A 27,006-nucleotide genomic window follows, 5' to 3' on the forward strand; every position below is an offset into this window, starting at 1 on the left:
CATCTGCTACCTGGATTTGGGTGAAGGAGAAGCTGGGGAGGCTCGGGCAAGTAGCTGCGGGGTGTGCGGAGCTGTTGGCCGGAGTTGGGGTAGCCAGGAAGAAAACATGGCCAGCCGTAGAGAAATGCTTATTGAAATGTTCGATTATCATGGATTTATCGGTGGTGACCGTGTTACCTAGCCTCAATGCAGTGGGCAGCTGGGAGGAGGTGCTCTTGTTCTCCATGGACTTTACAGTGTCCCAAAACTTTTTGGAGTTAGAGCTACACTGTGCAAATTTCTGGTTGAAAAATCTACCAGACACAGTCTGGTACCAATCAACATGACAGCCTTGAGTTGGGGAGGAGTGAGCACTTTGGGGTAGCGGTCAGGTCAGATGAAGTGAGGAAGAACAGATATCACAAAGGTTCTGTCTAGCAACAGAGATGCATTGGCTGTTCAGAGGTGTAGGAGTAGACTCAGCATAGGAGAAAGGATTAAATATCAGTGCTTGTGTGAATATGTTTTTTGTCTAATGCAACTGTCTTGACCCTCTGGGAAGAATAAACTTGGTTAAAGCTTTCATAGTGTCCGTCGAGTTTTTACTCTGAGAATTAGAACCTAACAGTTGGCACTGCGAGCAGGGTTCACCACGATTTGCAGTCGAACTAGAGATTCTGAATCAGTGAAACAGAAACAAGGTAGGCACAGTTCCTACACCTGTTATCACTAATTCTGACATCTTGGGGAGATGAGAGTCGTACGCTGAACCAATTATAGGGTACGGACCTAGAAAGCCTGAGCTTATTCAGTAGTCCCATTGTAATTATGACCGGTCGTAGCTTTGTGGTATATGGTAAGTCCTGGAAGGTAAACCACAACAGGTTGATACCTGCAAAGGGTAAGTCCTAGGGGGTAAGACCCGGGTGGGGTTGGTTACCTGCTAATACCTGTAACGAGTGGGTGAAAGTCTCAGCCGCAGTGGACATGCGGCAGGAGAGTGGGTGTGGATGGATAAAATGACATGCTTGTGTACTAGGATAAAAAGTTGCCATTCAGGGTTAGAAGAAAAGCATTAAGATACTCGAACGCTGTTGGATTTGGTTGTATTAGCAATAAAGAGAGCAATAAAGAGAGGTTGGTTTTATGCCCTGTTAAGGTGGGGAACCATGACAGATTATGTGGAAATAGGAAGACAAGTGTGAATCATTTTGGTAATGTGTGTTATCAACAACAGTGATATTTGAACAGATTGGAGATGACTATCCATAACAATGAAATCCTTCATACAGTGAGGTTAGGGTAGGTTACCATGCTTGTCCTGAACCACAGCTGTAGACACAGCCTCCTCCAGGTCCTCAGACACTAGCTTGGAGATCCGTTACAGGATGTCTGTCACCCCACTGAGCCCCTATTGCAGGTTAGGGGTCACATCCACTTGAATGTCCTTCATATGACGAACCTCATACAGAGCAAATTAGGAAAATATGATATATTATGATTTATGTTAGTAACAATACAATATGGGAATTTTATCCCAAAGCTACCTACAGCTAACATATATATTTATGTATGTGATCTATGTAAATAAAGGAATATAACACAGCTGTAAAACTGTGAAGGACTATATGGTGGAGGCCTACCCATTTCCCAGGAGCATTGTAAAAAGTGGATTTGGGTACAGTGTTTATTTCCCCCTAATATCTTTGAAGATTACACCTAAAATAATTAGGCCTACTTCTTTCTACTGCTGAGCTGAGACCATTAGGGTTAAACATTACAGATATAAATGCAATATATGGAGTAGAAAAGATTGCCTGCCCAACATACGTTCTACATGGTCTATTTCTATCTGAATGTAACACCTCAATCAAGCATGTTAATTGATCGTTAAGTCATGTTTGTCAGGTAAACGGTCATTAGTGGCCTATATAAGCCTCATACAGGCCATGTGAAGACATTACCTGTTGATAACACAGACTATTTTCATGATCATGGGAGGTGTGAGAGAATTGCTGCTCTTTGTGGTGACTGTGGGGGTTGTGAAAGGTTGGTTCACTAATGTTTTATTTGGATTGAAGGGATTTGGTTGGGAAATAATCTCAACTTTATCAGTTGGAGATTAAAATTTGACTGTCTGTTCCGCATTGGTCATCTGCTATTATTAATATATGTAGTTATTTTGTGTCAACTCAACTTCTGTCAACACTTTCTCCTCAGTTTCTTGTTACCCTGTTGGAAAGTCCCAGAAGCAAGAGCAAGTCTCTCTGCAGAGGAGACTTGGAGGTAAGTGTTTCTTTCCACAACCCTTCTAGCTTTGTACTGTGTCTATGGTGCTGCTGTGTTTGACACTCATTCAACACCATAGCAACACCATAACACCATAGCTGTCATTCAACAACCATCTCAGTTGTCTAAATGTTGTCAAACCCTTTGATTTGGTCATTTTGCTTGTGTACCTTAACCTACGTTTTTCAGAGCTGTCATCAAATGACGTCTCCATTGTGCATGCCCTGGCCTTGCTCCGCTCCATAGGGTCTGACGCTAAACAAGACAGAGAAGGTACGGCCTGAAACATATACTTTTAAATCTGTGTTGGGTTCATGTTGCTCAACATTCGAATGGCAATTTGGCCTAGACCGTGTAGAACAGCTGTGTTGCTGTAGAATACCCAACTGTTCCTTTTTGTTTTCTCTCTAGAGTATTTCGAGACTAATGAAGTAGAATCCCAAGCTTCTCCAAACCATGGTAGCTCTCCGGCAAATGATGCCCTGTCCTCTGACGACGCTACCTCTGAAGCTGCCACTGGCCCGTCTGACGACGCTACCTCTGAAGCTGCCACTGGCCCGTCTGACGACGCTACCTCTGAAGCTGCCACTGGCCCGTCTGACGACGCTACCTCTGAAGCTGCCACTGGCCCGTCTGACGACGCTACCTCTGAAGCTGCCACTGGCCCGTCTGACGACGCTACCTCTGAAGCTGCCACTGGCCCGTCTGACGACGCTACCTCTGAAGCTGCCACTGGCCCGTCTGACGACGCTACCTCTGAAGCTGCCACTGGCCCGTCTGACGACGCTACCTCTGAAGCTGCCACTGGCCCGTCTGACGACGCTACCTCTGAAGCTGCCACTGGCCCGTCTGACGACGCTACCTCTGAAGCTGCCACTGGCCCGTCTGACGACGCTACCTCTGAAGCTGCCACTGGCCCGTCTGACGACGCTACCTCTGAAGCTGCCACTGGCCCGTCTGACGACGCTACCTCTGAAGCTGCCACTGGCCCGTCTGACGACGCTACCTCTGAAGCTGCCACTGGCCCGTCTGACGACGCTACCTCTGAAGCTGCCACTGGCCCGTCTGACGACGCTACCTCTGAAGCTGCCACTGGCCCGTCTGACGACGCTACCTCTGAAGCTGCCACTGGCCCGTCTGACGACGCTACCTCTGAAGCTGCCACTGGCCCGTCTGACGACGCTACCTCTGAAGCTGCCACTGGCCCGTCTGACGACGCTACCTCTGAAGCTGCCACTGGCCCGTCTGACGACGCTACCTCTGAAGCTGCCACTGGCCCGTCTGACGACGCTACCTCTGAAGCTGCCACTGGCCCGTCTGACGACGCTACCTCTGAAGCTGCCACTGGCCCGTCTGACGACGCTACCTCTGAAGCTGCCACTGGCCCGTCTGACGACGCTACCTCTGAAGCTGCCACTGGCCCGTCTGACGACGCTACCTCTGAAGCTGCCACTGGCCCGTCTGACGACGCTACCTCTGAAGCTGCCACTGGCCCGTCTGACGACGCTACCTCTGAAGCTGCCACTGGCCCGTCTGACGACGCTACCTCTGAAGCTGCCACTGGCCCGTCTGACGACGCTACCTCTGAAGCTGCCACTGGCCCGTCTGACGACGCTACCTCTGAAGCTGCCACTGGCCCGTCTGACGACGCTACCTCTGAAGCTGCCACTGGCCCGTCTGACGACGCTACCTCTGAAGCTGCCACTGGCCCGTCTGACGACGCTACCTCTGAAGCTGCCACTGGCCCGTCTGACGACGCTACCTCTGAAGCTGCCACTGGCCCGTCTGACGACGCTACCTCTGAAGCTGCCACTGGCCCGTCTGACGACGCTACCTCTGAAGCTGCGCCTGGCCCGTCTGACGACGCTACCTCTGAAGCTGCGACCGGCCCGTCTGACGACGCTACCTCTGAAGCTGCGACCGGCCCGTCTGACGACGCTACCTCTGAAGCTGCGACCGGCCCGTCTGACGACGCTACCTCTGAAGCTGCGACCGGCCCGTCTGACGACGCTACCTCTGAAGCTGCGACCGGCCCGTCTGACGACGCTACCTCTGAAGCTGCGACCGGCCCGTCTGACGACGCTACCTCTGAAGCTGCGACCGGCCCGTCTGACGACGCTACCTCTGAAGCTGCGACCGGCCCGTCTGACGACGCTACCTCTGAAGCTGCGACCGGCCCGTCTGACGACGCTACCTCTGAAGCTGCGACCGGCCAGTCTGACGACGCTACCTCTGAAGCTGCGACCGGCCAGTCTGACGACGCTACCTCTGAAGCTGCGACCGGCCAGTCTGACGACGCTACCTCTGAAGCTGCGACCGGCCAGTCTGACGACGCTACCTCTGAAGCTGCGACCGGCCAGTCTGACGACGCTACCTCTGAAGCTGCGACCGGCCAGTCTGACGACGCTACCTCTGAAGCTGCGACCGGCCAGTCTGACGACGCTACCTCTGAAGCTGCGACCGGCCAGTCTGACGACGCTACCTCTGAAGCTGCGACCGGCCAGTCTGACGACGCTACCTCTGAAGCTGCGACCGGCCAGTCTGACGACGCTACCTCTGAAGCTGCGACCGGCCAGTCTGACGACGCTACCTCTGAAGCTGCGACCGGCCAGTCTGACGACGCTACCTCTGAAGCTGCGACCGGCCAGTCTGACGACGCTACCTCTGAAGCTGCGACCGGCCAGTCTGACGACGCTACCTCTGAAGCTGCGACCGGCCAGTCTGACGACGCTACCTCTGAAGCTGCGACCGGCCAGTCTGACGACGCTACCTCTGAAGCTGCGACCGGCCAGTCTGACGACGCTACCTCTGAAGCTGCGACCGGCCCGTCTGACGACGCTACCTCTGAAGCTGCGACCGGCCAGTCTGACGACGCTACCTCTGAAGCTGCGACCGGCCAGTCTGACGACGCTACCTCTGAAGCTGCGACCGGCCAGTCTGACGACGCTACCTCTGAAGCTGCGACCGGCCAGTCTGACGACGCTACCTCTGAAGCTGCGACCGGCCAGTCTGACGACGCTACCTCTGAAGCTGCGACCGGCCAGTCTGACGACGCTACCTCTGAAGCTGCGACCGGCCAGTCTGACGACGCTACCTCTGAAGCTGCGACCGGCCAGTCTGACGACGCTACCTCTGAAGCTGCGACCGGCCAGTCTGACGACGCTACCTCTGAAGCTGCGACCGGCCAGTCTGACGACGCTACCTCTGAAGCTGCGACCGGCCAGTCTGACGACGCTACCTCTGAAGCTGCGACCGGCCAGTCTGACGACGCTACCTCTGAAGCTGCGACCGGCCAGTCTGACGACGCTACCTCTGAAGCTGCGACCGGCCAGTCTGACGACGCTACCTCTGAAGCTGCGACCGGCCAGTCTGACGACGCTACCTCTGAAGCTGCGACCGGCCAGTCTGACGACGCTACCTCTGAAGCTGCGACCGGCCAGTCTGACGACGCTACCTCTGAAGCTGCGACCGGCCAGTCTGACGACGCTACCTCTGAAGCTGCGACCGGCCAGTCTGACGACGCTACCTCTGAAGCTGCGACCGGCCAGTCTGACGACGCTACCTCTGAAGCTGCGACCGGCCAGTCTGACGACGCTACCTCTGAAGCTGCGACCGGCCAGTCTGACGACGCTACCTCTGAAGCTGCGACCGGCCAGTCTGACGACGCTACCTCTGAAGCTGCGACCGGCCAGTCTGACGACGCTACCTCTGAAGCTGCGACCGGCCAGTCTGACGACGCTACCTCTGAAGCTGCGACCGGCCAGTCTGACGACGCTACCTCTGAAGCTGCGACCGGCCAGTCTGACGACGCTACCTCTGAAGCTGCGACCGGCCAGTCTGACGACGCTACCTCTGAAGCTGCGACCGGCCAGTCTGACGACGCTACCTCTGAAGCTGCGACCGGCCAGTCTGACGACGCTACCTCTGAAGCTGCGACCGGCCAGTCTGACGACGCTACCTCTGAAGCTGCGACCGGCCAGTCTGACGACGCTACCTCTGAAGCTGCGACCGGCCAGTCTGACGACGCTACCTCTGAAGCTGCGACCGGCCAGTCTGACGACGCTACCTCAGCAGCTGCGACCGGCCAGTCTGACCATGCAATTGAGGAACTGTTGACTTCTGCATCTCAGCCCCCGTTGACCACAAACATGGATATCTGACGTGGGACATGGTGCTCGGGGTCCATGCAAGAGTTCATGGTTACTCTAGTCCAGGTTGTGTGTGTGTAACTGCATTTTCTTGTTTTGGCTCAATTAAACGCTAACTGTAATATTTGTGTCCTCAGTATTGTTTTGACGGTTCCTACTTTGAGTTGAGGTCTATGACCTGACATGAGTAACTGGTGATGGCAACATTTATTTTGCATTATAACCATGCTTTGGCATCAGCAATATGTCTACTTTGACCCGTGTGCTTAAACTACCATTTGACTTAAGCTACATTTGGTCAAATTATGCTAGTAGCATCACATGATGTGGAATGGGTTCTAGTTCATTTAAACTTGATGGTTGTGGAACTGAGTGTTTGGGATTTGTACATATGAGGCTGTTGCTAGAATCGGGGTTAATGGTGTCAGTGCTAACTAATATCACGGTTGTCAACTTGCATTTAAATGACTCTGCTGGGTGTCTACTAGTCTTCTCTCGTAATTGACTTGGTTTCCTATTAGTTAATGCTTACATGTAAAACCAGCTCTCGTATCATTAGCCCATCGTTTTGGCGGTTGGTCTTCATATCCCAGTTCTAATCCAAACTTTCAGGTTAAATTCAGGCTGTCTAGATCCAGGAGAGACTGAGCCAGGACCTCCATAGCATGGTGGTGGCCGTGGTACGCCTGACTAGATATACACTCTTAATATAATCAATGTCCTATAGTAGACCAGTGGTACGCCTGAACAGAAATACAGTGCTAGACCTCTAGACCAGAGTCTTTCAATCGGGAGCCTGTTTTTGCTCCCGCACAGCATCAACATCTGAGGTCCCTGCCAAGCGTGGGATTGAGAAACAAACACTCTACTTCTCCTCTGAGGTTGATTAACTCAAATGGCAAAATAAGGAAATCATCCTCATCATCACTGTGTAGAATATGCATGTATTTCACACTAATCAGGAATAGATAGGAATTTGGTGTGAGTCTGTCTGGACAGTCAACTTCCTGTGGAAAATCAACACCATGCCTGCATCCCAGATAACTACATAGGGAATAGGGTGCTAACTACTTTTGATCAGGGCCTATAAGGATCTGGTCAAAAGTAGTGTACTAAATAGGGAATAGGGTGCCATTTGTCATATGGAGACCACTACAGGAGCAGGTAGGCTTTACTCACAGCGAGGTGTAGAGGGCTGATGGGAGCTCTGACATCAAAGTCGTTTAGCATGTCTGTCCCTGAGGTTTCAATTAGTTGAGGAAAGACCAGGATGGCCAGTTCAGACTTGTAACATATTTACTTGGAAGGTTAGTTTAGTAGCATGTGAAACATGGTAAATCTCAGTGACCAGCCCCTGCAGACATACTGGGGTGTTGCATCCATACCTTAAACAAGCAAGTGTGAGAAAGTTACCAACTGGCACTTACATCTAAAGGTGTTTCACTTGCAATCTGGAAAAAGAACATCAAGAGTGACAATGCGTCCATGACAAACATGCAGCCACACCTTAAAACCTACTGTTGGGTTCTGAGAATATGAAATATACTAATTCATGTCACTGAGGGAGAGAGCTTAATGTATAACGTTTACATTATGTCAGGATATGTTATTGTTAGCCATCTGGGATCCTCTGGGATTTTTTGTTTATTTCACCTTTATTTAACCAGGTAAGCTAGTTGAGAACAAGTTGTCATTTACAACTGCGACCTGGCCAAGATAAAGCATAGCAGTGTGAACAGACAACACAGAGTTACACATGGAGTAAACAATAAACAAGTCAATAACACAGTAGGGGGAAAAATGAGTCTATATACATTGTGTGCAAAAGGCATGAGGTAGGCAATAAATAGGCCATAGGAGCGAATAATTACAATTTAGCAGATTAACACTGGAGTGATAAATCATCAGATGATCATGTGCAAGTAGAGATACTGGTGTGCAAAAGAGCAGAAAAGTAAATAAATAAAAACAGTAAGGGGATGAGGTAGGTAAATTGGGTGGGCTGTTTACAGATGGACTATGTACAGCTGCAGCGATCGGTTAGCTGCTCAGATAGCAGATGTTTAAAGTTGGTGAGGGAAATAAAAGTCTCCAGTTTCAGGGATTTTTGCAATTCGTTCCAGTCACAGGCAGCAGAGAACTGGAAGGAAAGGCGGCCAAATGAGGTATTGGCTTTTGGGATGATCAGTGAGATATACCTGCTGGAGCGTGTGCTACGGGTGGGTGTTGTTATCGTGACAAGTGAACTGAGATAAGGCGGAGCTTTACCTAGCATGAACTTATAGATGACCTGGAGCTAGCGGGTCTGGCGACGAATATGTAGCGAGGGCCAGCCGACTAGAGCATACAGGTCGCAGTGGTGGGTGGTATAAGGTGTTTTAGTTACAAAACGGATGGCACTATAATAAACTGCATCTAGTTTGCTGAGTAGAGTATTGGAAGCTATTTTGTAGATGACATCGCCGAAGTCGAGGATCGGTAGGATAGTCAGTTTTACTAGGGTAAGTTTGGCGGCGTGAGTGAAGGAGGCTTTGTTGCGAAATAGAAAGCCGATTCTTGATTTGATTTTGGATTGGAGATGTTTAATATGAGTCTGGAAGGAGAGTTTACAGTCTAGCCAGACACCTAGGTATTTATAGATGTCCACATATTCTAGGTCGGAACCGTCCAGGGTGGTGATGCTAGTCGGGCGGGCGGGTGCAGGCAGCGAACGGTTGAAAAGCATGCATTTGGTTTTACTAGCGTTTAAGAGAAGTTGGAGGCCACGGAAGGAGTGTTGTATGGCATTGAAGCTCGTTTGGAGGTTAGATAGCACAGTGTCCAAGGAAGGGCCAGAAGTATACAGAATCGTGTCGTCTGCGTAGAGGTGGATCAGGGAATCGCCCGCAGCAAGAGCAACATCATTGATATATACAGAGAAAAGAGTCGGCCCGAGAATTGAACCCTGTGGTACCCCCATAGAGACTGCCAGAGGACCAGACAACATGCCCTCCGATTTGACACACTGAGCTCTGTCTGCAAAGTAGTTGGTGAACCAGGCAAGGCAGTTATCAGAAAAACCGAGGCTACCGAGTCTGCCGATAAGAATATGGTGATTGACAGAGTCGAAAGCCTTGGCCAGGTCGATGAAGACGGCTGCACAGTACTATCTTTTATCGATGGCGGTTATGATATCGTTTAGTACCTTGAGCGTGGCTGAGGTGCACCCGTGACCGGCTCGGAAACCGGATTGCACAGTGGAGAAGGTACGGTGGAATTCGAGATGGTCAGTGATCTGTTAATTGACTTGGCTTTGGAAGACCTTAGATAGGCAGGGCAGGATGGATATAGGTCTGTAACAGTTTGGGTCCAGGGTGTCTCCCCCTTTGAAGAGGGGGATGACCGCGGCAGCTTTCCAATCCTTGGGGATCTCAGACGATATGAAAGAGAGGTTGAACAGGCTGGTAATAGGGGTTGCGACAATGGCGGCGGATAGTTTCAGAAATAGAGGGTCTAGATTGTCAAGCCCAGCTGATTTGTATGGGTCCAGGTTTTGCAGCTCTTTCAGAACATTTGCTATCTGGATTTGGTTGGCATAAATGAGTAAAGCGGTGCCACAGAAATGTTTGAATTACAGCAGATACCTACCGGTAGCTCAAAAGTTGGAGCCAATTTTGTTGCTGTATTAACTGCATTTAAAGGTTGCGTGTACGTGCTTTTTGAATTCATGGCGACTAAGTGCGGTTTGCTACGACGCACACCCTGAGCGTTCATCATGCGGCTAGAGAAGGCCTGTATGAACAGACTTCCTCACGCTTCTCATAGAAATTTACCGGTTTCTTCCAATGGTTTATCCCATGTAAATCGGAGTGGGTGGGAAATCCTGGTCAAACTGTTCCTGCCCTCAAACCCTAGGTTAGCGGCGCTACAAGCAACTCTGGGAGAGCCTGGACCTGATAGCAGCCTGCCAGCTAAGACAGGTTAGCATTGACTTATTTAAACCTGAAAGTTTGGATTGGCACTGGGATATGAAGACCAACCGCCAAAACGATGGGCTAATGATACGAGAGCTGGTTTTACATGTAAGCATTCACTAATAGGAAACCAAGTCAGTTACAAGAGAAGACACCCAGCAGAGTCATTTAAATGCAAGTTGACAACCGTGATATTAGTTAGCACTGACACCATTAACCCCGATTCTAGCAGCCTCATACAGTGGGGCAAAAAAGTATTTAGTCAGCCACCAATTGTGCAAGTTCTCCCACTTAAAAAGATGAGAGAGGCCTGTAATTTTCATCATAGATACACTTCAACTATGACAGACAAGATGAGAATTTTTTTTCCAGAAAATCACATTGTAGGATTTTTTATGAATTTATTTGCAAATTATGGTGGAAAATAAGTATTTGGTCACCTACAAACAAGCAAGATTTCTGGCTCTCACAGACCTGTAACTTCTTCTTTAAGAGGCTCCTCTGTCCTCCACTCGTTACTTGTATTAATGGCACCTGTTTGAACTTGTTATCAGTATAAAAGACACCTGTCCACAACCTCAAACAGTCACACTCCAAACTCCACTATGGCCAAGACCAAAGAGCTGTCAAAGGACACCAGAAACAAAATTGTAGACCTGCACCAGGCTGGGAAGAGTGAATCTGCAATAGGTAAGCAGCTTGGTTTGAAGAAATCAACTGTGGGAGCAATTATTAGGAAATGGAAGACATACAAGACCACTGATAATCTCCCTCGATCTGGGGCTCCACGCAAGATCTCACCCCGTGGGGTCAAAATGATCACAAGAACGGTGAGCAAAAATCCTAGAACCACACGGAGGGACCTAGTGAATGACCTGCAGAGAGCTGGGACCAAAGTAACAAAGCCTACCATCAGTAACACACTACGCCGCCAGGGACTCAAATCCTGCAGTGCCAGACGTGTCCCCCTGCTTAAGCCAGTACATGTCCAGGCCCGTCTGAAGTTTGCTAGAGAGCATTTGGATGATCCAGAAGAAGATTGGGAGAATGTCATATGGTCAGATGAAACCAAAATATAACTTTTTGGTAAAAACTCAACTCGTCGTGTTTGGAGGTCAAAGAATGCTGAGTTGCATCCAAAGAACACCATACCTACTGTGAAGCATGGGGGTGGAAACATCATGCTTTGGAGCTGTTTTTCTGCAAAGGGACCAGGACGACTGATCCGTGTAAAGGAAAGAATGGGGCCATGTATCGTGAGATTTTGAGTGAAAACCTCCTTCCATCAGCAAGGGCATTGAAGATGAAACGTGGCTGGGTCTTTCAGCATGACAAAGATCCCAAACACACTGCCCGGGCAACGAAGGAGTGGCTTCGTAAGAAGCATTTCAAGGTCCTGGAGTGGCCTAGCCAGTCTCCAGATCTCAACCCCATAGAACATCTTCGGAGGGAGTTGAAAGTCCGTGTTGCCCAGCAACAGCCCCAAAACATCACTGCTCTAGAGGAGATCTGCATGGAGGAATGGGCCAAAATACCAGCAACAGTGTGTGAAAACCTTGTGAAGACTTACAGAAAACGTTTGACCTCTGTTATATACCCTTTGTTGGCAATGACAAAGTATTGAGATAAACTTTTGTTATTGACCAAATACTTATATTCCACCATAGTTTGCAAATAAATTCATTAAAAATCCTACAATGTGATTTTCAGGAATTTTTTTTCTCATTTTGTCTGTCATAGTTGAAGTGTACCTATGATGAAAATTACAGGCCTCTCATCTTTAAGTGGGAGAACTTGCACAATTGGTGGCTGACTAAATACATTTTTGCCCCACTGTATGTACCAACCCCAAACACTCAGTTCCACAACCATCAAGTTTAAATGAACTAGAACCCATTCCACATCATGTGATGCTACTAGCATAATTTGACCAAATGTAGCTTAAGGCAAATGGTGATTTAAGCACAGGGGTCAAAGTAAACATATTGCTGATGCCAAAGCATGGTTATAATGCAAAATAAATGTTGCCATCACCACAGTTACTCATGTCAGGTCATAGACCTCAACTCCAAGTAGGAACCGTCAAAACAATACTGAGGACACAAGTATTACAGTTAACGTTTAATTGAGCCAAAACAAGAAAATGCAGTTACACACACATAACCTGGACTAGAGTACCCATGAACTCTTGCATGGACCCCAAGCACCATGTCCCACATCAGATATCCATGTTTGTGGTCAACGGGGGCTCAGATGCAGAAGTGAACAGTTCCTCAATGGCATGGTCAGACTGGCCGGTCGCAGCTGCCGAGTGTGAACGCTGCGTGTATCACATCCGGTATCAGGATAAATAAAAAGCAAGGTCTGCTAACTTTCTTTAATTATGTTTAATTACCGCAAACAATGAATGGCAAATGCAATTTTCGTATATACGGGTTCGCTGTATCACCACGCAGGGTACACAGGGAACTGGCAGGAAGTACGTAAACAGCTGTTCTTATACCGTGATGACGTAGTTCCAACGCGTCTGTTGGCCTATCACAGTAGAGGCTGGGCGCGGTTTAGACTTTGCCCCGCCTTTGCTGGCCCTCGGATTTGTCCAAGCCCCTTGGCGCGTTCCTTTTGTCCACATCTGGTTGCTGGGTAGATTAGATCCGTCTTGTGTCTGTCGATTCTACACTGAAACAGTTCCTAATATGGTATTGTCCAGTATTCTAATCTCCTGGTTGGCCTAGAGAGATGCACCCCTCCCCTCTCCAGACTGTCCACAGCTTTTATGGCCTGTGTTGGTCATTCCTTACACCTACACACACACCCCCCTCTGTATTGTGTGTGTGTGTAACAAAACAATATTCATCTTCAAACAATATGCTAACAGGCTATAGTGCATAAACATAAATCCTAACAATTTCCCCCTTTTTACACCCCCATGGGGTGTAACCAACTTATATATCCATATACTGGGTTGCCGTTGAACCCAGGAACATGAAACCTTCAACCAGGAGGATAGTTTATTTTATTTTTTATTTTTTTATATTTTTTTTGCAAAACAATATAAAAACATCAGTGGGGTTTTAGATGCCCCCTTTTGACACCCCCAAGGGTGTCATCACAACAACATGATTACATACAGAATATTAAAAAAAAAAACATCAGTGGGGTTTTTAGATTCCCCCTTTTGACACCCCCCAGGGTGTCATCACAACAACATGATTACATACAGAATATATATTTTAAAAATGTAACCCTCTGGTCTCTCCCTCTATACATCTTGTACCAGGTGGGCTCCTTGCCACCCGGGAACTTCAAACCTTCACAACAGGGAGGACTAATGTAATGACCTGGATAAAAAGTATATTGTTTCTTTTTATTATTATTAATTTTTATTTTTATTATACGACCACTTCACCCACAGCAAACCAAGGTCATCCTCAGTCAGACCCATCTTTCTCCTGTAGTTTGACTCAGTATCAGCATCTCCATCCGGAGCATCAAACAAAGGCATCATACCAGCAGCCTTCGCTACATCTGTAACAGATTTCTTTAGACAAGGTATGATGCAAGCAGCACAACACATTAACATAAGAAATACAACTACTAGGGTCAGAAATCCAGTAACCATCAATGTAGTGTACTTACCAAACCAACCACCCAGCCAGGGGAACAGTCCATCCTCCTCCACACCTGCAAAACCCTTTATCTCCACAGATAACTTTTCCAACCCGCTCAGAGCTTTTGAAATGCTCCCATCCGGACTGGTATTATTAGGAACAAACGTACAACACTGTTCTCCAAACATCTTACAAAACACCTCTCTGGTTGGCCAGAATCATGTCTAGTGCTAGCCTATTTTGTCTAGCGGTTCGAGAGGTGGCATCCAATTGTTCAGCCATCCCTATAAGTGCGGTGTGGTTAACTCATTGTTGATTATAGTAAATATAATTGATCCAGGCAGTTTGCTTATCATCAACAATAGCTGGGCCAATAATGGGCAACAAATGCCACAGACCATCATTTCTGTTTAACGCCCAGAATTCGTGGGGGACCCCTACAGGGAACCCCAACAGGTTGGTGTGGATGTTATCTGTACCCTCGGACCAAGGAGCGTCACGTTTCTGCCGTCTCCTGGGTTGGTCCCGCGCCTCTGTGTCATGTGTAGCTCCCAGGAGTTGGTTAGCTGTAACCTTAATAATAGTCAATGGTGTTATCAGACTGGCCAAAGCACATGTGCCCTGCCAGTCTCCTTTCAAAATGGAGGTCAACCGCCTGACAGGTCCACGCATCCACCATACATCAGCAACACCTCTAGTTTGGTTCAGCCCTTCAACGGGCCAGGTGGCATTAATAGTGACATTAGTGATGCAGTAGGGAGCCTCCCATAGTCTATACCCCTACCTGTACCAGTGATACAGCTGTAATATCCCCCATATGCCTCAACTCCCCACGGTGCCTTCTGGGGGGGACTTCTGGGAACACAAGACTCAGAGCTTTACACAGGGTCGAATTTAGCTTATGGTAAAAACCCTCCAATATGCACATCCAACCTCCCCACTGCTTAGGGCAAATGGGTGAGTAGCCAGAACAGGTCTAGCATGTCCACAGATCAGTCTTTTCTATTAAGTGTTCTGGCGGTGTATCTCATATAGGCTAACCACATGTTCTCCCTACCCTCATATCCAGTTTCAGTCCCCAATTGGTCACTGTCTGCGATATCCCTTACATTTATTACCTGTACCGGATTGGAGAGCTTAGGTGATGTGGCACACGGTCTTGAAGTGGTGGAGGAGTTCGGCTGAACCTGGCCTTGGCCTGTTGGAACTGGTGGTGGTTTTGGCAGTACTGTGACGGTAACCATCCCCATCGTATCCGCCCCGATTCTTTCCAATCCCAGGGTATAGGTACCTGCATCGGAGAGCTTAATAGACTTGATGGTTAGTAGGATTTCATCACCTTTACAAACATCAGTCTGCCCCTCAGTCCTTCCCCAGATAATGGGAAACCTGTCTACTTTTGTCGGGTTCCCTATGCTGTACGGGTAACCCCTCCTCCATTCCCAATAAGCACACCCATGCCCATTACACAGCTACACTGGCACACTCCTATACACAGGTGTTAAAACCAAACATTTTGGCTCAATTCTCCTGGTTCCACAAATATCTCAATTTCTTCCCTGCTTATCCAGATTAAGTGATCCTTCATGCTTGGTTAATACAAAATCCTCATCGTCTAAACTATGGGTCAGGTTACCCTCTTTAGCCTTCTCGGGGGCTCATGGTGTATCAGGAATATGGCTCCCACAAATCAGACAGCTCAGAACAACCAATACTCCTCTAAAGCCCCACCCTCTCCCAGAGAACACATCATCAGCCAGAGGCCAAGCCACACTTTCACTTCTATGAACGCTCACAGCGGGGAAAGATCGGGTATAAGGAAATCTTCAGTAGAGAGTTGGCCCCCAGTACCCTGTTGGTTCTGGTTCTGCTCCTACCCCTGTGATTGTTCGACAGAGTCAGTGTGTCTTACCCTAATACAATGTGTGATATGCCCCCCAGGTAGCTCTTTCAGTTATCCTCACTGCGAATGCAGTCACCAGGAGTGCTTGGTATGACTCCTCCCACCGTGGCTGCTTCCAGTCCTTTTTCTTTAGTGATTGGACCCAGACCCAGTCCCCTGGCCCATTCATGTGGGTAATCTCCTCCTGTAGTTCTCCTGTAGAGCATAAAATCATGGACATACGGGTTTGGTTAATTAACAGTATTTTAATGTGTTCTGCTAGAACCTCTGTCATTCTATCTGTTCTATCTGATTAGCTAGAATGTCATCCATTATTATCCTAGTCCACCATCTCTAGAAATGTTTAACTAATAGGCCACACCACAACGTGTCCTATTCCATCCCCCTTTTGATACATGGCTCCGCCCTTGTATCAATACTGGCACAAATCTAACAATTCTCTGTCAAGTGTCTTATCTACTTTAAAAGTTATCAGTGCTGTCCCTTAGTTCCTGAAACCAACCAAGTCTTCATTGTGTTTTTAAGCCCATATGCTTAAAATCAGCTTAAAATGTCCAATGGCGCCCTCTAGTGACTTTTCACCATCACTACTATCTATCACATTACCTTAAACTCAGACGCCAAGGCCCTTATATTCTCCATTTTAAGTGGCTCTTCAAGGAGGTTGATCAGACAACCCTGAAAAGTAACTTTGGAAATCATACCCCCACTTTTATGTGTGTGTATCCCTTTAAGATATTTTTTCGCTGGGAAATTTAGAAATCCCCCTCTAACCCAAACGTTTACTACAAACAAAATCTAGTAGTTATAACTGTCCCTTTAACATTAGCTATCATAAACTTTTACGATTAAACTATTCTGACCTTCCTATTTTCTATTTGAAACTTTTAACAACTTCTGAAAAGTGGCTCAAAGCTATAATGCACGCATTTTCCCTCTAAATGACACAAACCATTTTCTCTGTCCCTTCTCAGTCACAACATCATTGCTTCGATAAACCAAAACCAATTTATCACCATTGTATCACTAATGTTGGATCTTGAATAGAATTTACAACATCAATCAACATCTCTTAATCAAAATTATACTGCCCGAAGTACAGTAAATAGTGTACCTGAACGGTCAAAACAATTTGCATAACATTATTGTGTATCCCAAATACTGTCGCAGTTTTACGTTAACTATCGTAAAAGTAAAATCAACTTTCTCCACTCCCAACTTTTTTAAAACCCCATGTACCTCGCTAAATTTATATCGCAAGAATGTATTTTAGTCTCTCGGTACCAAGGCTGAGACACTAACCCGAGTCTCCCGCGCCGCAGTTAAAAAATCTTCTCCGTCATAGCCAACCCTATCTGCGCCTCCCTATCTTGCCTTCTCCATAGCATCTGCAAGTTAACCCCTTTGTAACGCTCCCTCTCTTTTTCTGGCTTCAGACAACCACACTCTAGCATCTCTACCGTCTGCTATATCAACTTTATCATTAATTGTAATCTTTCTACATCCATACTCTCAAACTCGTACATTCCTCTCCACCCCGGGCATTAGATTCACCCAAACATTCCACCGGGTTCCCCGTCGACTGGGAGCCCCTCCTTCCACTCTCTATCTCTTTCACTCCTCTCCTTACCATTATCCATCTCTAGAACAGATTTCAACTTCCTCAAAACCTTTTCTGTTTCTGGAGACATTATATAGTCTGTGCGTATACTCACGTATGTGTGTAAATTAATTAAAAGAAATAAAATCTACCTTATTTCTCGTATAACACTTTTCTTTTTTTTTTACATAAACAAAATGAATCTCAACACATTCAACTATGCACTGTGGGTCCCCTAAGATACCAGCCCCGACTGCAATATCTAATATACTTTCATTCACGCGGTAAAATTATTCCATACAAACTTTGTGTCCCCAAACACTTTAAAACCCGCAGGTCATTCAAACTTGGTATAAGTACACCGACTTAACTCAATGTACTACATTTATTCTATAAACTTATCTTATTTCAAATATAACTGGCCCCTGGCCACTATTATTATTGTTATATTGCCGTTTATTTGCGTTCTCACCTCATATGTAGGCCCCAACCTACGTCATACAAACTTGGCTCAGCCTAGTACATTACTTTCGTTATTGTATGATATTACCCTCAATTATACTTGTAAGCCCCAACTTACGTCATACATTCAGTACATTTCATTTACACATTGCATCTTTGAACGATTTTGATCAAATAAAATTGCATTTGCCATTACCTGGTCCACGGCATTTTAGACTATTCGTATATTGAATATAAGGAATTTGGTAACTTACATCGAACAAGCGTCGCACAAAATAAATTTGGATAATGCCAATGTGCAGAATTTTTTTTTTTTTTAAAGACCGGTCTTTGTGAGTAACGCCGTCCGACGACAGTAAAGGTATCTTAGCTGGCTCGTTCTATGTCCAGCGAGTTCCTTAACCCGGATGACGTCGGGGTCACCATGTGAACGCTGCGTGTATCACATCCGGTATCAGGATAAATAAAAAGCAAGGTCTGCTAACTTTCTTTAATTACCGCAAACAATGAATGGCAAATGCAATTTTCGTATATACGGGTTCGCTGTATCACCACGCAGGGTACACAGGGAACTGGCAGGAAGTACGTAAACAGCTGTTCTTATACCGTGATGACGTAGTTCCAACGCGTCTGTTGGCCTATCACAGTAGAGGCTGGGCGCGGTTTAGACTTTGCCCCGCCTTTGCTGGCCCTCGGATTTGTCCAAGCCCCTTGGCGCGTTCCTTTTGTCCACATCTGGTTGCTGGGTAGATTAGATCCGTCTTGTGTCTGTCGATTCTACACTGAAACAGTTCCTAATATGGTATTGTCCAGTATTCTAACCTCCTGGTTGGCCTAGAGAGATGCACCCCTCCCCTCTCCAGACTGTCCACAGATTTTATGGCCTATGTTGGTCAGTCCTTACACCTACACACACACCCCCCTCTGTATTGTGTGTGTGTGTGTAACAAAACAATATTCATCTTCAAACAATATGCTAACAGGCTATAGTGCATTAACATAAATCCTAACACGAGGTAGCGTCGTCAGACTGGCCAGTGGCAGCTTCAGAGGTAGCGTTGTCAGACGGGCCAGTGGCAGCTTCAGAGGTAGCGTCGTCAGACGGGACAGTGGCAGCTTCGTCAGACGGGCCAGTGGCAGCTTCAGAGGTAGCGTCGTCAGAGGACAGGGCATCATTTGCCGGAGAGCTACCATGGTTTGGAGCAGCTTGGGATTCTACTTCATTAGTCTCGAAATACTCTAGAGAGAAAACATAAAGGAACAGTAGGGTATTCTACAGCAACACAGCTGTTCTACACGGTCTAGGCCAAATTGCCATTAGAATGTTGAGCAACATGAACCCAACACAGATTTAAAAGTATATGTTTCAGGCCGTACCTTCTGTCTTGTTTAGCGTCAGACCCTATGGATCGGAGCAAGGCCAGGGCATGCACAATGGAGACGTCATTCGATGACAGCTCTGAAAAACGTAGGTTAAGGTACACAAGCAAAATGACCAAATCAAAGGGTTTGACAACTGAGTTACTCTATGGTGTTGAATGAGTGTCAGGCACAGCAGCACCATAAACACAGTACAAAGCTAGAAGGGTTGTGGAAAGAAACACTTACCTCCAAGTCTCCTCTGCAGAGAGACTTGCACTTGCTTCTGGGACTTTCCAACAGGGTAACAAGAAACTGAGGAGAATGTGTTGACAGAAGTTGAGTTGACACAAAATAGCTACATATATTAATAATAGCAGATGACCAATGCGGAACAAACAAACAGTCAAATTTTAATCTCCAACTGATAAAGTTGAGCATATTTCCCAAACAAATCCCTTCAATCCAAATAAAACATTAGTGAACCAACCTTTCACAACCCCCACAGTCACCACAAAGAGCAGCAATTCTCTCACACCTCCCACGATCATGAAAATAGTCTGTGTTATCAACAGGTAATGTCTTCACATGGCCTGTATGAGGCTTATATAGGCCACTAATGACAGTTTACCTGACAAACATGACTTAACGATCAATTAACATGCTTGATTGAGGTGTTACATTCAGATAGAAATAGACCATGTAGAACATATGTTGATTCTGGTGGGCAGGCAATCTTTTCTACTCCATATATTGCATTTATATCTGTAATGTTTAACCCTAATGGTCTCAGATCAGCAGTAGAAAGAAGTAGGCCTAATTGTTTTAGGTGTAATATTCAAAGATATTAGGGGGAAATAAACACTGTACCCAAATCCACTTTTTACAATGCTCCTGGGAAATGGGTAGGCCTCCACCATATAGTCCTCACAGTTTTACAGCTGTGTTATATTCCTTTATTTACATAGATCACATACATAAATATATATGTTAGCTGTAGGTAGCTTTGGGATAAAATTCCCATATTGTATTGTTACTAACATAAATCATAATATATGATATTTTCCTCATTTGCTCTGTAGGAGGTTCGTCATATGAAGGACATTCAAGTGGATGTGACCCCTAACCTGCAATAGGGGCTCAGTGGGGTGACAGACATCCTGTAACGGATCTCCAAGCTAGTGTCTGAGGACCTGGAGGAGGCTGTGTCTACAGCTGTGGTTCAGGACAAGCATGGTAACCTACCCTAACCTCACTGTATGAAGGATTTCATTGTTATGGATAGTCATCTCCAATCTGTTCAAATATCACTGTTGTTGATAACACACATTACTAAAATTATTCACACTTGTCTTCCTATTTCCACATAATCTGTCATGGTTCCCCACCCCAACAGGGCATAAAACCAACCTCTCTTTATTGCTAATGCCAAATCCAACAGCATTCGAGTATCTTATTGCTTTTCTTCTAACCCTGAATGGCAACTTTTTATCCTAGTACACAAGCATGTCACTTTATCCATCCACACCCACTCTACTGCCGCATGTCCACTGCGGCTGAGACTTTCACCCTCTCGTTGCAGGTATAGCAGGTAACCAACCCCACCCTAGGAGTTACCCTCTACAGGTATCAACCTGTTCGGGTTTACCTTCCGGGACTTACCATATACCACAAAGCTACGACCGGTCGTAATACAATTGGATTACTGAATAAGCTCAGGCTTTCTAGGTCCGTACCCTATAATTGGTTCAGCCTACGACTCTCATCTCCCCAAGATGTCAGAATTAGTGATAACAGGTGTAGGAACTGTGCCTACCTTGTTTCTGTTTCACTGATTCAGAATCTCTAGTTCGACTGCAAATCGTGGTGAACCCTGCTCGCAGTGCCAACTGTTAGGTTCTAATTCTCAGAGTAAAAACTCGATGGACACTATGAAAGCTTAAACCAAGTTTATTCTTCCCAGAGGGTCAAGACAGCTGCATTAGACAAAAAACATATTCACACAAGCACTGATATTTAATCCTTTCTCCTATGCTGAGTCTCCTCCTACACCTCTGAACAGCCAATGCATCTCTGTTGCTAGACAGAACCTTTGTGATATCTGTTCTTCCTCACTTCATCTGACCTGACCGCTACCCCAAAGTGCTCACTCCTCCCCAACTCAAGGCTGTCATGTTGATTGGTACCAGACGGTGTCTGGTAGATTTTTCAACCAGAAATTTGCACAGTGTAGCACTAACTCCAAAAAGTTTTGGGACACTGTAAAGTCCATGGAGAACAAGAGCACCTCCTCCCAGCTGCCCACTGCATTGAGGCTAGGTAACACGGTCACCATCGATAAATCCATGATAATCGAAAATTTCAATAAGCGATTCTCTACGGCTGGCCATGTTTTCTTCCTGGCTACCCCAACTCCCCAACTTCTTTGGTCTTGGCCATAGTGGAGTTTGGAGTGTGACTGTTTGAGGTTGTGGACAGGTGTCTTTTATACTGAACAAGTTCAATCAGGTGCCATTAATACAGGTAACGAGTGGAGGACAGAGGAGCCTCTTAAAGAAGAAGTTACAGGTCTGTGAGAGCCAGAAATCTTGCTTGTTTGTAGGTGACCAAATACTTATTTTCCACCATAATTTGCAAATAAATTAATACAAAATCCTACAATGTGATTTTCTGTATTTTTTTTTCTCTTGTCTGTCATAGTTGAAGTATACCTATGATAAATTACAGGCCTCATCTTTAAGTGGAAGAACTTGCACAATTGGTGGCTGACTAAATACTTTTTTGCCCCACTGTATGAGGCTGCTGGAATTGGGGTTAATGGTGTCAGTGCTAACTAATATCACGGTTGTCAACTTGCATTTAAATTACTCTGCTGGGTGTCTTCTCTCGTAACTGACTTGGTTTCCTATTAGTGAATGCTTACATGTAAAACCAGCTCTCGTATCATTAGCCCATCGTTTTGGCGGTATGTCTTCATATCCCAGTGCCAATCCAAACTTTCAGGTTTAAATAAGTCAATGCTAACCTGTCTTAGCTGGCAGGCTGCTATCAGGTCCAGGCTCTCCCAGAGTTGCTTGTAGCGCCGCTAACCTAGGGTTTGAGGGCAGGAACAGTTTGACCAGGATTTCCCACCCACTCCGATTTACATGGGATAAACCATTGGAAGAAACCGGTAAATTTCTATGAGAAGCGTGAGGAAGTCTGTTCATACAGGCCTTCTCTAGCCGCATGATGAACGCTCAGGGTGTGCGTCGTAGCAAACCGTACTTAGTCGCCATGAATTCAAAAAGCACGTACACGCAACCTTTAAATGCAGTTAATACAGCAACAAAATTGGCTCCAACTTTTGAGCTACCGGCAGGTATCTGCTGTAATTCAAACATTTCTGTGGCACCGCTTTACTCATTTATGCCAACCAAATCCAGATAGCAAATGTTCTGAAAGAGCTGCAAAACCTGGACCCATACAAATCAGCTGGGCTTGACAATCTAGACCCTTAATTTCTGAAACTATCCGCCGCCATTGTCGCAACCCCTATTACCAGCCTGTTCAACCTCTCTTTCATATCGTCTGAGATCCCCAAGGATTGGAAAGCTGCCGCGGTCATCCCCCTCTTCAAAGGGGGAGACACCCTGGACCCAAACTGTTACAGACCTATATCCATCCTGCCCTGCCTATCTAAGGTCTTCGAAAGCCAAGTTAATAAACAGATCACTGACCATCTCGAATTCCACCATACCTTCTCCACTGTGCAATACGGTTTCCGAGCCGGTCACGGGTGCACCCCGGTCACGGGTGCACGCTCAAGGTACTAAACAATATCATAACCGCCATCGATAAAAGACAGTACTGTGCAGCCGTCTTCATCGACCTGGCCAAGGCTTTCGACTCTGTCAATCACCGTATTCTTATCGGCAGACTCAACAGCCTTGGTTTCTCAAATGACTGTCTCGCCTGGTTCACCAACTACTTCGCAGACAGAGTTCAGTGTGTCAAATTGGAAGGCCTGTTGTCCGGACCTCTGGCAGTCTCTATGGGAGTACCACAGGGTTCAATTCTCGGGCCGACACTTTTCTCTGTATATATCAACGATGTCACTCTTGCTGCGTGTGATTCCCTGATCCACCTCTACGCAGACGACAGCATTCTGTATACATCTAGCCCTTCTTTGGACACTGTGTTAACTAACCTCCAAACGAGCTTCAATGCCATACAACGCTCCTTCCTGTGGCCTCCAACTGCTCTTAAACGCTAGTAAAACCAAATGCATGCTTTTCAAAATTTCGCTGCCCGCACCCGCCCGCCCAGCATCACTACTCTGGACGGTTCTGACCTAGAATACGTGGACAACTACAAATACCTAGGTGTTTGGCTAGACTGTAAACTCTCCTTCCAGACTCATATCAAACATCTCCAATCCAAAATCAAATCTAGAAACAGCTTTCTATTTCGCAACAAAGCCTCCTTCACTCACGCCGCCAAACTTACCCTAGTAAAACTGACTATCCTACCAATCCTCGACTTTGGCGATGTCATCTACAAAATAGCTTCCAATACTCTACTCAGCAAACTGGATGCAGTCTATCACAGAGCCATCCGTGTTGTTACCAAAGCCCCTTATACCACCCACCACTACGACCTGTATGCTCTTGTCGGCTGGCCCTCGCTACATATTCGTCGCCAGACCCACTGGCTCCAGGTCATCTATAAGTCTATGCTAGGTAAAGCTCCGCCTTATCTCAGCTCACTGGTCACGATAACAACACCCACCCGTAGCACGCGCTCCAGCAGGTATATCTCACTGGTTATCCCCAAAGCCAACACCTCTTTTGGCCGCCTTTCCTTCCAGTTCTCTGCTGCCAGTGACTGGAACGAATTGCAAAAATCGCTGAAGCTGGAGACTTACATTTCACTCACTAACTTTAAATATCAGCTATCTGAGCAGCTAACCGATCACTGCAGCTATACATAGTTCATCTGTAAATAGCCCACCCCAATCTACCCACCTCATCCCCATATTGTTTTTATTTACTTTTCTGCTCTTTTGCACACCAGTATCACTACTTGCTCATCATCTGCTCATCTATCACTCCAGTGTTAGTCTGCAAAATGTTTATTACTTTGAAACTATGGCCTATTTATTGCCTTACCTCCTCACGCCATTTGCACACCTGTATAGACTTTCTTTTTTTCTATTGTGTTATTGACTGTACGCTTGTTTATTCCATGTGTAACTCTGTGTTGTTGTTTGTGTCGCACTGCTTTGCTTTATCTTGGCCAGGTCGCAGTTGTAAATGAGAACTTGTTCTCAACTAGCTTACCTGGTTAAATAAAGGTGAAATAAACAAAAAATCCCAGAGGATCCCAGATGGCTAACAATAACATATCCTGACATAATGTAAACGTTATACATTAAGCTCTCTCCCTCAGTGACATGAATTAGTATATTTCATATTCTCAGAACCCAACAGTAGGTTTTAAGGTGTGGCTGCATGTTTGTCGTGGACGCATTGTCACTCTTGATGTTCTTTTTCCAGATTGCAAGTGAAACACCTTTAGATGTAAGTGCCAGTTGGTAACTTTCTCACACTTGCTTGTTTAAGGTATGGATGCAACACCCCAGTATGTCTGCAGGGGCTGGTCACTGAGATTTACCATGTTTCACATGCTACTAGACTAACCTTCCAAGTAAATATGTTACAAGTCTGAACTGGCCGTCCTTGTCTTTCCTCAACTAATTGAAACCTCAGGGACAGACATGCTAAACGACTTTGATGTCAGAGCTCCCATCAGCCCTCTACACCTCGCTGTGAGTAAAGCCTACCTGCTCCTGAAGTGGTCTCCATATGACAAATGGTACCCTATTCCCTCTTTAGTACACTACTTTTGACCAGATCCTTATAGGCCCTGATCAAAAGTAGTTAACTACATAGGGAATAGGGTGCTATCTGGGATGCAGGCATGGTGTTGATTTTCCACAGGAAGTTGACTGTCCAGACAGACTCACACACCAAATTCCTATCTATTCCTGATTAGTGTAAAATACATGCATATTCTACACAGTGATGATGAGGATGATTTCCTTATTTTGCCATTTGAGTTAATCAACCTCAGAGGAGAAGTAGAGTGTTTGTTTCTCAATCCCACGCTTGGCAGGGACCTCAGATGTTGATGCTGGGCGGGAGCAAAAATGGGCTCCCGATTGAAAGACTCTGGTCTACTTTAGAGGTCTAGCACTGTATTGCTGTTCGGGCGTACCACTGGTCTACTATAGGACATTGATTATATTAAGAGTGTATATCTATTCAGGCGTACCACTGGACTTTGCTTGAGACTGTGTTTGTGTTTCTATTCAGGCGTACCACGGCCACCACCATGCTATGGAGGTCCTGGTTCAGTCTCTGCTGGATCTAGACGTGAGGGACAGCCAGGGGCGCACCCTCTGGACCTGTCTGCCTTAAAATGCCATGTGGAGTGTGTTGACGTCCTCGTCAACCAGGGAGTCTCCATCCTGGTTAAATACTTCACCCTAAAGAGGACCCCCATCCACGCTGCAGGTACACATAGGATATCACACAGAGCTTCTGTCATTAAAAAGTTTTCCTGACCAAGATGGCCATTTGTTTGGTAATGTTGCTAGGACGACAATGTCCACTCTAGGGATGTTACATGGTATAGTGTGAACATGCCCACTAGACACTGATCTAAGGTCATTTTTTGTCATGTTTTCCACTAATGATTGATGATCTAGGGAGGGTAAGCTGATCCTAGATCAGTGCACAGGGGAGACTTCTATCCAGAGCCAGGTACACAGCTAGCAGGTGACAGGCTTCGATGGCCTCAGCCCCAAAATTCTTTATTATCTGCTGTGTTAACATCATGAGGATGTCATCTACCAACACCATTGTTCTACAAATCTGTCTGTTCATGTGAAGGTTATAGTCATCCAGCAATCTGCTCATATCCTCTCTGTTTATCCTCCTCTAGCTACCAACGGTCAATCATCTGACATTCTTATATCCTCTCTGTTTATGCTCCTCTAGCTACCAATGGTCAATCATCTGACATTCTTATATCCTCTCTGTTTATCCTCCTCCAGCTACCAACGGTCAATCATCTGACATTCTTATATCCTCTCTGTTTATCCTCCTCTAGCTACCAACGGCCAATCATCTGACATTCTTATATCCTCTCTGTTTATCCTCCTCCAGCTACCAACGGTCAATCATCTCACATTCTTATATCTTCTCCGTTTTTCCACCTCTAGCTACTGAAGGTCAATCATCTCACATTCTTATATCCTCTCTTTTTATCTTCCTCTAGCTACCAACGGTCAATCATCTGACATTCTTATATCCTCTCTGTTTATCCTCCTCTAGCTACCAACGGTCAATCATCTGACATTCTTATATCCTCTCTGTTTATCTTCCTCTAGCTACCAACGGTCAATCATCTGACATTCTTATATCCTCTCTGTTTATCCTCCTCTAGCTACCAACGGTCAATCATCTGACATTCTTATATCCTCTCTGTTTATCCTCCTCTAGCTACCAACGGTCAATCATCTGACATTCTTATATCCTCTCTGTTTATCCTCCTCCAGCTACCAACGGTCAATCATCTGACATTCTTATATCCTCTCTGTTTATCTTCCTCTGGCTAACAACGGTTATTCGGAGTGTTTGCGTTTGCTGATTGGAAA

The 27,006-nt window shown here is 46.4% G+C and overlaps 1 protein-coding gene across 1 annotated transcript; it reads left to right on the plus strand.

The window, feature by feature from the left end:
- The first annotated feature begins 1,967 nt into the window (after positions 1–1,967).
- On the plus strand, positions 1,968–20,440 carry LOC120047327 (cell surface glycoprotein 1-like). Its single transcript, XM_038992851.1, has 6 exons — positions 1,968–2,028; positions 2,200–2,265; positions 2,458–2,541; positions 2,680–4,241; positions 4,383–5,789; positions 20,387–20,440. The coding sequence occupies exons 1-6, from the start codon at positions 1,968–1,970 to the stop codon at positions 20,438–20,440; spliced, it is 3,234 nt and encodes a 1,077-aa protein (XP_038848779.1).
- Positions 20,441–27,006: the final 6,566 nt, after the last annotated feature.

The sequence above is a fragment of the Salvelinus namaycush genome, chromosome 5 (genome assembly GCF_016432855.1).
Source record: "Salvelinus namaycush isolate Seneca chromosome 5, SaNama_1.0, whole genome shotgun sequence".
Classification (NCBI taxonomy): Eukaryota; Metazoa; Chordata; class Actinopteri; order Salmoniformes; family Salmonidae; genus Salvelinus; species Salvelinus namaycush.